This window comes from Octopus sinensis, linkage group LG29 (assembly GCF_006345805.1).
Source record: "Octopus sinensis linkage group LG29, ASM634580v1, whole genome shotgun sequence".
NCBI lineage: Eukaryota > Metazoa > Mollusca > Cephalopoda > Octopoda > Octopodidae > Octopus > Octopus sinensis.
The window spans coordinates 3,026,036-3,038,993 of NC_043025.1; the positions used below are offsets into that span (position 1 = coordinate 3,026,036).

The 12,958-nt window shown below is 40.4% G+C and overlaps 1 protein-coding gene across 1 annotated transcript in view; it reads right to left on the minus strand.

The window, feature by feature from the left end:
* Nucleotides 1-8,277, minus strand: part of LOC115225980 (leucine-rich repeat-containing protein 15-like) — a 171,592-nt gene extending 163,315 nt beyond the window's left edge. The window contains exon 1 of the mRNA XM_036514789.1: nt 8,072-8,277. Coding sequence (XP_036370682.1) covers nt 8,072-8,274 — 203 coding nt within the window. The 5' untranslated portion in view covers nt 8,275-8,277. The remainder of the gene's footprint in view (nt 1-8,071) is intronic.
* Nucleotides 8,278-12,958: the final 4,681 nt, after the last annotated feature.

Consider the following 12,958-nt stretch of genomic DNA (forward strand, 5'->3'; position numbering starts at 1 on the left):
TATATGAACTTTCGCTACAAACATTTGGACCCCCATTCTACCAGTATATAAGAGAAAACTGGAAAAGGTACCTAGACGATTGTTTTATCATCTGGAATGAAACCTATGATAAACTCCTGGATTTCAAATCCACGCTGAATAATATAAACTCCAATATTCTATTTACAATAGAATATAGCAAGAAATATTTCCTCTTTCTGGACATTTTGATTATAACAAAATCAAACAACCAAATTTCAACTGACATCTCCTACAAACCAACAGACTCAAAACAGTATCTCCTTTTCAGTTCATGCCATCCTAAATGCACCAAAATGAATATCCCATTCAATCTAGCTAAAAGGATCTGTATAATTGTATCTGACACCACCACTCGGGAACTTCGCCTACAAGACCTCAAAATAACACTCATTAAACGACAATACCCACCCGCACTTATAGATCATGGAATTGAACGTGCCATGAACTTGGACACAAACAAAATTAGGACAACAAAACAGAACACCACACCCCACTTTAAATCACTCCCATACATATCAACCCACAACTCCAGAAACAATGAAGCATACAACACAATTGTACAAAATCTTCCTCTGCTCACTCAAGACCCGAAAATAAACAACATCCTAAATACACAGAAGTTCCACATATGCAAAAGACAATACAAATCACTCAAGAGATTCCTAACAAATGCAAAACTATATTCAATACGTACGATACCAACAGTTCAAAAGTGCAGTACATGCCCATTGTGGTACATGCCCATACCTAACTGAAGTCTCGGAATTCACATTCCAGCAAGGAGAAATATTCTCAATTAAGACCAACTTCACATGTGCTTCCCAGAAACTTATCTATGTCCTAATCTGCTCAGATTGTGGCCACAATTATGTTGCCCAACGAGCCTTACTTTGAGACGAAGAGTCACGCTACATAAAGAACAGAATCGTTTTCCTCAATACAGGCAGATAGCCCTGGGCGAACATATCGACAGATGCGCAAGAAATAGAAAGCCAAATTTCCATATCTTTCTATTATACCAGTGCAAAGATTCAATCTCCTTACAAGAACGGCTAAGCAAGAAAACCTGTTCATAGAAAAGTACAGATAACTCCTTACCTACAAACTTGACCACTTCAAAAGTTATACTGAGGTGTTAGTTGTCTCTCTTGCCATTTGTTACCTCCCTTTGTCCATTCTATAAATTCATTCTTATTTTTCAAGTATCCAGAATGGCAAGACCCATTTGTCACAAGAATTGATTACTTCACAATGTTCCTTGAAAAGCTAATTTAAATAGCGAAAACGGTTGAATATCACTACATCCATACAATATGTATATATTTAAAAAAATTATTTATAAAAATGTATTAAATTTTGTGAAACGAAGGAATTTCTCTTCCACTTTTTATATATGTTTTCCACATATTTTGAACTCATAATTTTGCTACGTCGTGTATACTGAATCTTCAGCGTTTTTGCTCCTTTTATATATTTTAGTATATGACTTGATCAAAGTAATAACGTCTCTCATTTCAGGAACTGATACCGGGATATTATGATCATCAGCTGAACATCCAAACATGTATGTCATATATCTTTATACACACTCCACCACACAATCTTTTTGAGATATTCCGAGCAGAAACTGAAATCAAGTCCTCATATGCAACAACAAGCTATAGAAGAGTACCTCTCTATTAAAGCATAAATCCTATTTTATGCCATGGATGGGAACCTGTACATTCAAATTATATCAGATCAGCTTAAACAAGCAAAACATAATTTAAATTTTAATCTATTGGGTGATTCCAAATTCTCAGAAGTGGGACAAGAGACTGTAAAAGATTACTTCTTCATGGATTACACAACCCAACTGGTATTTTGTTGAATTCAAATGTGGAATCCATCTTTTAGGATTACGTCTAGATTTCAAGATACCCAAACCTCACAATTTTCACTATTTTCCTCATATTTCAGGTAAATATATTGTAAAATTTAGTACGAATGCCTATGGATTATTTTGTTAAATGTCCGGGGTACACATCGGGCAATGAAATAATGGGCGCGGCGAGCATTAGTTCCAGAGTCATTAAATGTGAATGAATAGACTTTAGTTCAGCCAGAAAAAAAATCATCCAAATTCCACTTCTTATCAAAGCAGATTAGAATTGCATATGGTGGCGGGCTTTTGAGGTTCAGCACTAATGACAATCATCCAAACGCAAACTCATGAGAAATAAGGCATGAATAATGGCGTGAATTGTCTGTAGAAATTTAGAGATATTTGCTAGTTTTTCAGTAGAATTTCAAAAAATCCTTCTAGTTTTGAAGACAATACAATTTCCATGTATATTAAGTACGTTCCTCATAAGGTGGTTTATGGAAAAAAGCACAAAACAAAACAAAGAAATTCTGTGGATGTAATATCTTATAATCCTGACATGATCGTATTAAATCGAGGTCCTTTTCGGATTCTGTGCGTCAAAAGACTCCCAGTTCATCTCCAGTTATTTCGTTGGCCTGGCAAGATTTCCAAACTATTGTCTTGAATAAAGTTCAACTTATTTATACACCAATAATATACAAATCTTTGAATTGTGACAGCCATAAAAATTTCATATTTACTTTTGATTAGGAGGAAAGGCACCCTTCAAGAGGCCGAATCTAGTCAGGAGAAAAGATAGTATTTCTTTTACTAAAGACCTGAAAAGAATGTTTAAGATAATATGGACTTAACTAAAGGCACTCAAAGTACCAGGTGGTGGATTTCAACCGAGATGTGGTTTAAGATTACCATTCAAAGAGGCCATTATAATAGAGACATTAGAGACATAGAAAGGATAAATAATACCCGTGGGCCTGGTGTTGAAATACGGCCATTAGTAAAGGACTGAAAATTAGCCAAGTGTTCCTCTCAGTGTTACTTGAAACGTTAGCTTTCGCTCACTTGTCATTGAAAATGCTGGGCATTATTAGCTACAAGGATCTTTAGCCAAAAGATATCTCAGTCCGAAACTACTGCTAACCGTTTACAATGCTCACATGATGCCCACAATAAAGAAATCTTTCTACATGTAGGACGGTGCCACGCATAGACATCCGGGATTACATCTACAGAAGTTCAACGTGGCTATATGGTACTCTATCCCCAATAGATACGCTCAAATATCTCTTTTACAGATGGGATATCTTCTCTCTGCGCATCTTGTCTGCTGCTGTTATATTATGGACTCTTCTTTTAGGACCTGAATAACCTTTTGTCCCCAGCAATCAGATACTACAGACTCAGTCGTCTATGCCTTTGCTCCTCGCCCTTAAACATCATTACGTTTCCAGTACTAACCACTATGCTAAATACTTTATCCCCTTGGCAGTAACCCTCTCCATCATTCCTGCAAATGTTGACCTGCAGCAGGTTAAGTGGAGTATTAATGGTATCTATCTCACCCGTATTGGAGATCTGGCAGGGGTTATAGAATCTGTCAGATCCTTTCTCTATAATCGGAAAAATAAAACGTGTGAGATTTTGACTCAAATGACTAGAAACTGGACAAAATACTGCAAGGTGTTTTTTGCGACGTCCTTATAATTGCATTAATTTATTCTTTTGTTATGGTTCTATATTGATCTGGAAATGTATGGGGTAAGGTTGAACTCGGCGAGATTTGAAGTTAGGTTGCCAAGGGTCAGAACAAATACCGCAAAATATTCTATTCGATGGTCAAAAGATTTCATTCAATTCGCGCTTAAATTATGAATGATGAAAATATCTAACCTATGAAATAGAACATTGACTTTGCTATTCAACATCTTGAGATATACGAGCGGTTGGTCAAACTTTTCCAAATTTGTTGAGAAATAGATCTGGTCGAATTAATCGATCAAATTTAGTATTGGAATATTCGATCAAAGCTGGAAGTTTAAAGTGATTAATGTAATGATGCAAGCCATTTAATTGGAAATAACCGCCTAGAACATAGATTACTTGTTAAGGCTGTAATGAGCATCTAATAATAATTCTGCTTCTTCCTCCGTCAGTTATTTACTTAGTGCGTCTGTAACACTGTCAGGAGATGAGTTGAAGGAAAAGGCAAAGAGCAAGAGAAAATGAGGGAGAAAGAAGAAGTAGAGGGAAAATGTGTGTAAGGTGAAGAGCGAGAGAAAAATACGGTGAAAGACAGGGAGGGAGAGAGAAACAGAGATCGAGAGAAAAATAAGAAAGAAAATGGGGAAAGAGAATGACATACGGTAGGGGTAACGTAGTGTAGTGTAGCAAGTCATAAACCTTTATCGGCGGTAATCTGATGTTGTGGTCATGTTGGCCGAATAGGTATGATTGTTAGTTTCCCATTGGTTAAAATTACTGCCTATATTTGAATTCTAACTTCCACGAAATACGGTTCTTTAGAATTCAGGTATGAGCAGTTATAAAAACCCTGATTTGGGGGAAATTAATCAGTGTTCGTTGGTTCTCACTCAATTCCAAGACACTTACTCTCTTGAGATATTGGCTATTGCCATATCAAGTCTTTTATCTAATTCAACAAGGCTATTTTGAATTGTTGTTTAAAACTCTTGTAGCTTAGGTACGGAAGAATTAGTTAATATAAGTTTTATGTCGTAACTCTCTACGACAATCTTCTTTTGACTTATAAAAATGCACTGTAAATATTAAATGTGCGTAAATAAACTAATTTAGTAAATCATTTCTTTTTCTTCATTTTCTTCAACCTGTTGAGGAAGTTTATTCTGTAACTATGAAACTGTTATTATAGCAGTGAAAAAGAGCAAACTTTATTATCCTCAACATACATGCACGTTCAGCGTTTGGTGTGTATAATTCACCACAACGTTTACGAAGCCTGAGTTAATATTTATGTATGGTGATAAATACTTATGATTAAGTTATAAGTGACGGGTTTATCACCATAGATGCCTACTCAAGACACTGATATATTTATTATCTATTCCAAGTCAAGGCCGTTATAAATTGGTGACCCACCGTTATAGTAGTATTTATTAGGTGGTTAAAACGTTAGTTCAAGGTTGTGATATATTGTGATATAATTGAACTTAAGTTTTTTTTTATATCACCTATAGATATATAATTATTAAAGAGGACAACAAACGTTAGCGTTTCCCAAACTTTTCGCGCCAAATTGCAATATCGCCCACCTATTAGCCGAAACATGTTCCATCGCCCACCTGTGTAAAAAAACCGTGACACAACCCTAACACAAAATTTCCTACGACCCCTCGTGACTGTATCATTTGACACACACATTATATCGTAGACCTGTTGCCCGGTTTGTGCTGTTTGGACTAAATATGCGGTTGTTTACAAATCCTTTATTGGGGTTTAGTTTTGCCATTAGTGTAAATAAAATTCTAGCGTTGACTTATATTTTGCAGACAGATTAACTTCTGGAAACTTGCGCCTTTCTTTTACACTGATTTTCATTTTCCCCAAATGAACCAGTGATCAGAACTACTGATGCAAATATAATTAATGATTGTATTATAAAGGAAAATAATAAAACTTTTTAACGAGAACCATGGGTCTGGTGCAATGCAGCTAGTGCAGATACGTTCGGTTTCAAACTTGTCAACTTTAGCCGCAAGTGTCTTCATTGTATCACATCCAGTTCAATTTTTGTATGGGAAAATAAAGTTCCAACATGGTTAAAACCAGATTCAACCATGTATGTGGTAAGGGATGGAAGGCAAAAGCAATTTCAGATGTTTCCACAGATTGGGGTAGGAATTCGATATACTCTGATGGTACCACAAACCTTCTTTGACATAGTGTCATTGCTATTTTTTTTATTCTATCAATTCATCCTGAATATCATCCTCGCAATCGACTGCATCGATCTCAAACGGATTGCTATACCAATTCGGAATATTCAGCGCAATAACATCTTGAAATCGCTTCACCATATTATCGTGCAATGATTGTAAATAGTTGTGATATGTAGTTAAAAACCTCTTCGATCAATTCATCTTTCAAAGAATCAAGTTGTGGAAATTGATGCAATTGACGTTTTGAAATGTTAGTCTTAAACAACACCAATTTCAATGAAGCGGATAGTGGAGCATTTTCAAAGAAAAAGATATATAAAACAGTTCAACACAGTGTAAAGCAGTTTCCTTTTGACAGCCACCGCACTTCGGTATGGTATAAGAGTTTAGTATGGTCCTCGTCATTTCTCAGACAGAGTTGACGGCAAATTAAATCAGACAAGAGACTGGACTTCAATTTGTTCACATTCTTGATAACTAACTCTAGCGCATCATTCAATCTTATGTTCATATTTTTTGCCACTAAATACTGCTGGTGTGCCAAGTAATGAACAGTTAGTATCTGGTGGGAAATCTCACGCTTTAGCAGACATGAAAAACCTCTGTATCTTCCTATCATTGAAGGTGCTTCATCAGACGCACAGTCAAGAATATTTTCGTGCATAACTGTCGGCAAAACCTCTTCGATAACTGGGGGCGAAATATTGTTTCTCCAATTGTGGGAGACGTCTCAGACTTAGCAACAAGCAATGCAATGCTGTACGATGCAATCAACCCGTTATTCTCCTGTTTACTAGTTTCCTGGAGTAGCGTGTTGAATGTTTGTATCTGCTTTTTGAAAGAGGAGCTCAGTTATAAAATGTATGATAACGGCTTATCTTTCTTGTCAGAATGCTTTGCATCAAAGTGACATTTCAAGCATGAAGGCTTCATTGCTTCGTTGGTCAATGTTTGATGGCAAAGAAGGCACATTGGTGACTGACAGTTCTGAGGAGAGGAAATAAATTCAAATGATAAATAATCACTACTGTACTGTCAACAAGTTTCCTTGACTGGAGGCATCAATAAAGTTAAAATGTCAAAAAGAATTTCTGTAGACGGCATCAGAAAGCCAGTATCGTAATCCCAAAGGGAAGAAGAAGTCAGTAGAGCAGAGTCAGATGACACAACTGTACTGGAGCAAATATGGATCTAGTTCGTTTGGCTGCCAGCATTTCAAAAGTTTATCGAAAATTTGAGAATTTGGTACATTAATATACCTTTCCAAGTTAAATTGCTGGAGTTATTCAACTTTTTCCCGAAAAAAGTTTTTAGAAAGTTATAGAGGTTTAAAGTTTGATCATTTTCACCCAGTCAAGAAATATGATTTCAAAGCTGTCATTTTGTGCGTGACTGCACATTTTGTCAACATCCTGAAAATAGCACTTGTGCTTTGATATGAAACCCCAGAATTACGCACGACATATAACCCATCCTAACTTTTTTTTATTTTTCGGAATTTTCAGAAAATCTTTGTGAATTTGAATTCTACACACGGGCCTTCAGACGATTATACAAAAAAATTGTAGTGAAGTGTGATTTAAGGTCTAAGCCTATTTGGCTGTTATTTTTAGCACGCATGAGAATCATCCCCATCCCAATGACTGCGACAAAAATATTCGATCGATAAAGATGTCCGCTTTTTTAATACAAAGGGACGTCTCATGCGGGTAATCAAATCGGTAAAAGTTCATCCTTGTTCTAGGCATGGCTAGATATCAGTAAATGCAGACTTAATTTCTAAAAATACATTGTCACCCACAAAATGTTCATGTCACCCACTAAAATCTCAAATCGCCCACCATTTTCTAGAAAAGCGCCCATCGTCCACTCTTTGAAGTTATGCGTTAGGGCAAGACAAATATCTCAAGTCATATACGCTATTATTATTAGAAACTTTCAGTCTTACAGCTGTTTCTGGGATGTACCAAAGTATGGGATGTTCCGTCATATATATATATATATATATATATATATATATATATATGTATGTATGTATATGTATGTATATATGTATATGTATACATATATATATATGTATATATATATATATATATATACATATATATATGTATATATATATACATATATGAATGTATGTATATGTATATATATATTGCGCTTAAAGCTATAACATCAACAACATAAGCGTTCAGCTGAAAACATAATCAATAAGGAATTTAAAACATTGGATGTGGAAAATACGCAGAAAGTGTCAAGTACTTACAAACCCTCAACAGTCGTCGGAATCGGTTGTGGTATTGATGATAATCCGAGACCTCGACAGTTTACAACTGTGGCAGGTATATTGCAAGAACACTTATTGCATATATCTTCAACAGCATGAACCTCCAAAAACAATATCGTATACAGCATCAACACGAAAGTTTGCTTATATGATACTATATAGTGAAACATGTTTTCAGGCATAGATTAATCTGTAAGAGAAGAAAATAGAAAATATCTGAGACTTCAATGTTATTATCCTCACGCTGCAGATTCGTTTAAAGAATTAAAGTTCACCCCTGTTCATTGTGACGAATATATCTTTATTTTCCTTATTTAATACTTAAAGTTAGAAAACTAAATTTCGATAAATTAGTGTGAAGAATTTTATTATAGATTGATGGGAGATAATCTGTATCTATAAATGCCAGGATGTGTGTGTATGTGTGTGTGTGTGTGTGTGTGTGTGTGTGTGTACGTGAATGTAATTTATACACGTCTACAAATTAGCACACATGTCGCTCCAATTTTAGGAGGACATTCGTCACGTCCCTACCTAGGTTTTGTCAACTTATTTTTTCCCGAGGCACCTGCGGATAGCGGTAAAAATCTATTTTCAACCATAACTTTTACCAATTTTGAAGTTTGCTAGCATGAGTTAAGTCCCTTCTTGCCTTAGCCAAGTGAAAGTGTGTATATGTGTGTGAGGGAGTGAGAGAAGTTGTGTGTTGCTCTATATGTGTGTGTGTGTGTGTTGAGGGGGAGAGAGTGTTTGACAGCGTCTAACCAAAAAAAGTAAAGGAAAAGTATGTGTAAGGAAGAGAGGGGGAGAGTTTGACAGTGTCTAAAAAGAAAAAAGGTAAAATGTTTTTACTTCTTAAACACGAGATATAGTCTTCAAATTTAGGATGTTCTTGAAAGACACTATATTTTATAATCAGATTATGTATACTTTCTCACACAACATTTGAAATATATTTATTTAAAATTATTTATTTATTTAAAATCGTTCATGTTCCCCCCCTCTCTCACACATACACACACACACTACTTTGGGCACGAAAGAGTTTTGTTTTTAATTTACGCCGAGGAAAAATGTGATTTGTTGAGAATCTATTTATTTAACGTACAAACAAAGAGGTAGGTAACAATTTGTCAGTGAAGTACACAATATAGATGGATAAAATTTCCGAGGCTTCTACCACACCCCGCCCCGTTTTTCGGACCATAAAATGGGTTTTGTAGCGCGCAAAAAGTCCGATTTTTCTCTTAGTGAAAATCGTGCGTGTGTTAATCTACAAATTTACCAACTTTTTTTCTATTCATTTCTGTTTATGAAATTCTCTGTACGTAATTTCCTTTCTCAGTGATCAAGGCAAATGATGACTTTGTGCTATAGTTATTTCACTTCCTATGTTATTTAAAGCATTTTTGATATGTGGAATTTCAACATTAGAAACGAGTTCAGAACATGCTACTTAAGTTCGCTGAAACTTATCTCCTGCCATGAAATTTTGAATGTTAGATAATTAGTGTTGGTTCATTCAATTAGAAAATAAAACCTATTATTCTGTTTTATTGCATTTTGATTTATTTTTCATCTGTTTGACAAAAACAAGTTACTGTTGCTTGAAAACAACCGGGTAACGTTGTCTGTGTTTGAAAACAGTTTTGTTCTCATTGCTGATTTTTCGTTCATCAGAACCGCAACTTCAGCTTCATTTCTGCCTTCATCTAATCACATTTCCCCATCTCCAGTTTCATTTTCTCCCTCTCCCAATTTACCATATGCCATCTAAGAAAAGAATCTGTCTCGGGCGCCGGACGACTGCTGCGTCGGCACAGAGGGCTAGAAGGGCCAATGAGACTTCTGACGAAACTAAATTGCGATTGGCTCAGACCTCTTTGCGTGCTTCGAGCAGGAAAATCACTGAAAGTGACGACGAAAGAGCTGTGCTACTACAAAGAAGGAGGTCGTAAAACCGTTCAGTGCGTTTTCCAGAAACGAGCTTAGCTCGATCTGCTCGCAATTCAAAAAACGCTGTTGCTACTGCGAAAGGAAGAGCCTCCGAGACTGCTGAACAACGGGCACTCCGCAATAAACGGAACGCTGCTGCTACTGCCAAACCAAGAGCCTCCAAGACTGCTGAGCAACGAGCAATCCGCAATACACAAAACGGTGCTGCAACTGCCAATGCGACAGCCTCCGAGACTGCTGAACAACGGGCACTCCGTAATACACAGAACGCGGCTGCTACTGCCAATGCGAGAGCCTCCGAGACTGCTGAACAACGGGCACTCCGCAATACACAGAACGCTGCTGCTACTGCCAATGAGAATGACTGCTGAACAACGGTAACTCCGCAATACACAGAACGCTGCTGCTACTGCCAATGCGAGATCCTCCGAGACTGCTGAACAACGGGCACTCCGCAATACACAGAACGCTGCTGCTACTGACAATGCGAGAGCCTCCGAGACTGCTGAACAACGGGCACTCCGCAATACACAGAACGCGGCTGCTAAGCCAATGCGAGAGCCTCCGAGACTGCTGAACAACGGGCACTCCGCAATACACAGAACGCTGCTGCTACTGCCAATGCGAGAGCCTCCGAGACTGCTGAACAACGGGCACTCCTCGATACACAGAACGCGGCTGCTACTGCCAATGCGAGAGCCTCCGAGACTGTTGAACAACGGGCACTCCGCAATACACAGAACGCGGCTGCTACTGCCAATGCGAGAGCCTCCGAGACTGCTGAACAACGGGCACTCCTCGATACACAGAACGCGGCTGCTACTGCCAATGCGAGAGCCTCCGAGACTGCTGAACAACGGGCACTCCGCAATACACAGAACGCTGCTGCTACTGCCAATGCGAGAGCCTCCAAGACTGCTGAACAACGGGCACTCCTCGATACACAGAACGCGGCTGCTACTGCCAATGCGAGAGCCTCCTAGACTGCTGAACAACGAGCACTCCGCAATACAGAGAACGCGGCTGCTACTGCCAATGCGAGAGCCTCCTAGACTGCTGAACAACGGGCACTCCTCGATACACAGAACGCGGATGCTACTGCCAATGCGAGAGCCTCCGAGACTGCTGAACAACGGGCTCTCCGCAATACACAGAACGCGGCTGCTACTGCCAATGCGAGAGCCTCCGAGACTGCTGAACAACGGGCACTCCTCGATACACAGAACGCGGCTGCTACTGTCAATGCGAGAGCCTCCGAGACTGCTGAACAACGGGCACTCCTCGATACACAGAACGCTGCTGCTACTGCCAATGCGAGAGCCTCCGAGACTGCTGAACAACGGGCACTCCGCAATACACAGAACGCTGCTGCTACTGCCAATGCGAGAGCCTCCGAGACTGCTGAACAACGGGCACTCCTTGATACACAGAACGCGGCTGCTACTGTCAATGCGAGAGCCTCCGAGACTGCTGAACAACGGGCACTCCTCGATACACAGAACGCTGCTGCTACTGCCAATGCGAGAGCCTCCGAGACTGCTGAACAACGGGCACTCCGCAATACACAGAACGCTGCTGCTACTGCCAATGCGAGAGCCTCCGAGACTGCTGAACACCGGTAACTCCGCAATACACAGAACGCGGCTGCTACTGCCAATGCGAGAGCCTCCGAGACTGCTGAACAACGGTAACTCCGCAATACACAGAACGCTGCTGCTACTGCCAATGCGAGAGCCTCCGAGACTGCTGAACAACGGGCACTCCGCAATACACAGAACGCTGCTGCTACTGCCAATGCCAGAGACTGCTGAACAACGGTAACTCCGCAATACACAAAACGCTGCTGCTACTGCCAATGCGAGATCCTCCGAGGCTGCTGAACAACGGGCACTACGCAATACACAGAACGCTGATGCTACAGCCAATGCGAGAGCCTCCGAGACTGCTGAACAACGGGCACTCCGCAATACACAGAACGCGGCTGCTACTGCCAATGCGAGAGCCTCCGAGACTGCTGAACAACGGGCACTCCGCAATACACAGAACGCTGCTGCTACTGCCAATGAGAATGACTGCTGAACAACGATAACTCCGCAATACACAGAACGCTGCTGCTACTGCCAATGCGAGATCCTCCGAGACTGCTGAACAACGGGCACTCCGCAATACACAGAACGCTGCTGCTACTGCCAATGCGAGAGCCTCCGAGACTGCTGAACAACGGGCACTCCGCAATACACAGAACGCGGCTGCTAAGCCAATGCGAGAGCCTCCGAGACTGCTGAACAACGGGCACTCCGCAATACACAGAACGCTGCTGCTACTGCCAATGCGAGAGCCTCCGAGACTGCTGAACAACGGGCACTCCTCGATACACAGAACGCGGCTGCTACTGCCAATGCGAGAGCCTCCGAGACTGTTGAACAACGGGCACTCCGCAATACACAGAACGCGGCTGCTACTGCCAATGCGAGAGCCTCCGAGACTGCTGAACAACGGGCACTCCTCGATACACAGAACGCGGCTGCTACTGCCAATGCGAGAGCCTCCGAGACTGCTGAACAACGGGCACTCCGCAATACACAGAACGCTGCTGCTACTGCCAATGCGAGAGCCTCCAAGACTGCTGAACAACGGGCACTCCTCGATACACAGAACGCGGCTGCTACTGCCAATGCGAGAGCATCCTAGACTGCTGAACAACGGGCACTCCGCAATACAGAGAACGCGGCTGCTACTGCCAATGCGAGAGCCTCCTAGACTGCTGAACAACGGGCACTCCTCGATACACAGAACGCGGATGCTACTGCCAATGCGAGAGCCTCCGAGACTGCTGAACAACGGGCTCTCCGCAATACACAGAACGCTGCTGCTACTGCCAATGCGAGAGCCTCCGAGACTGCTGAACAA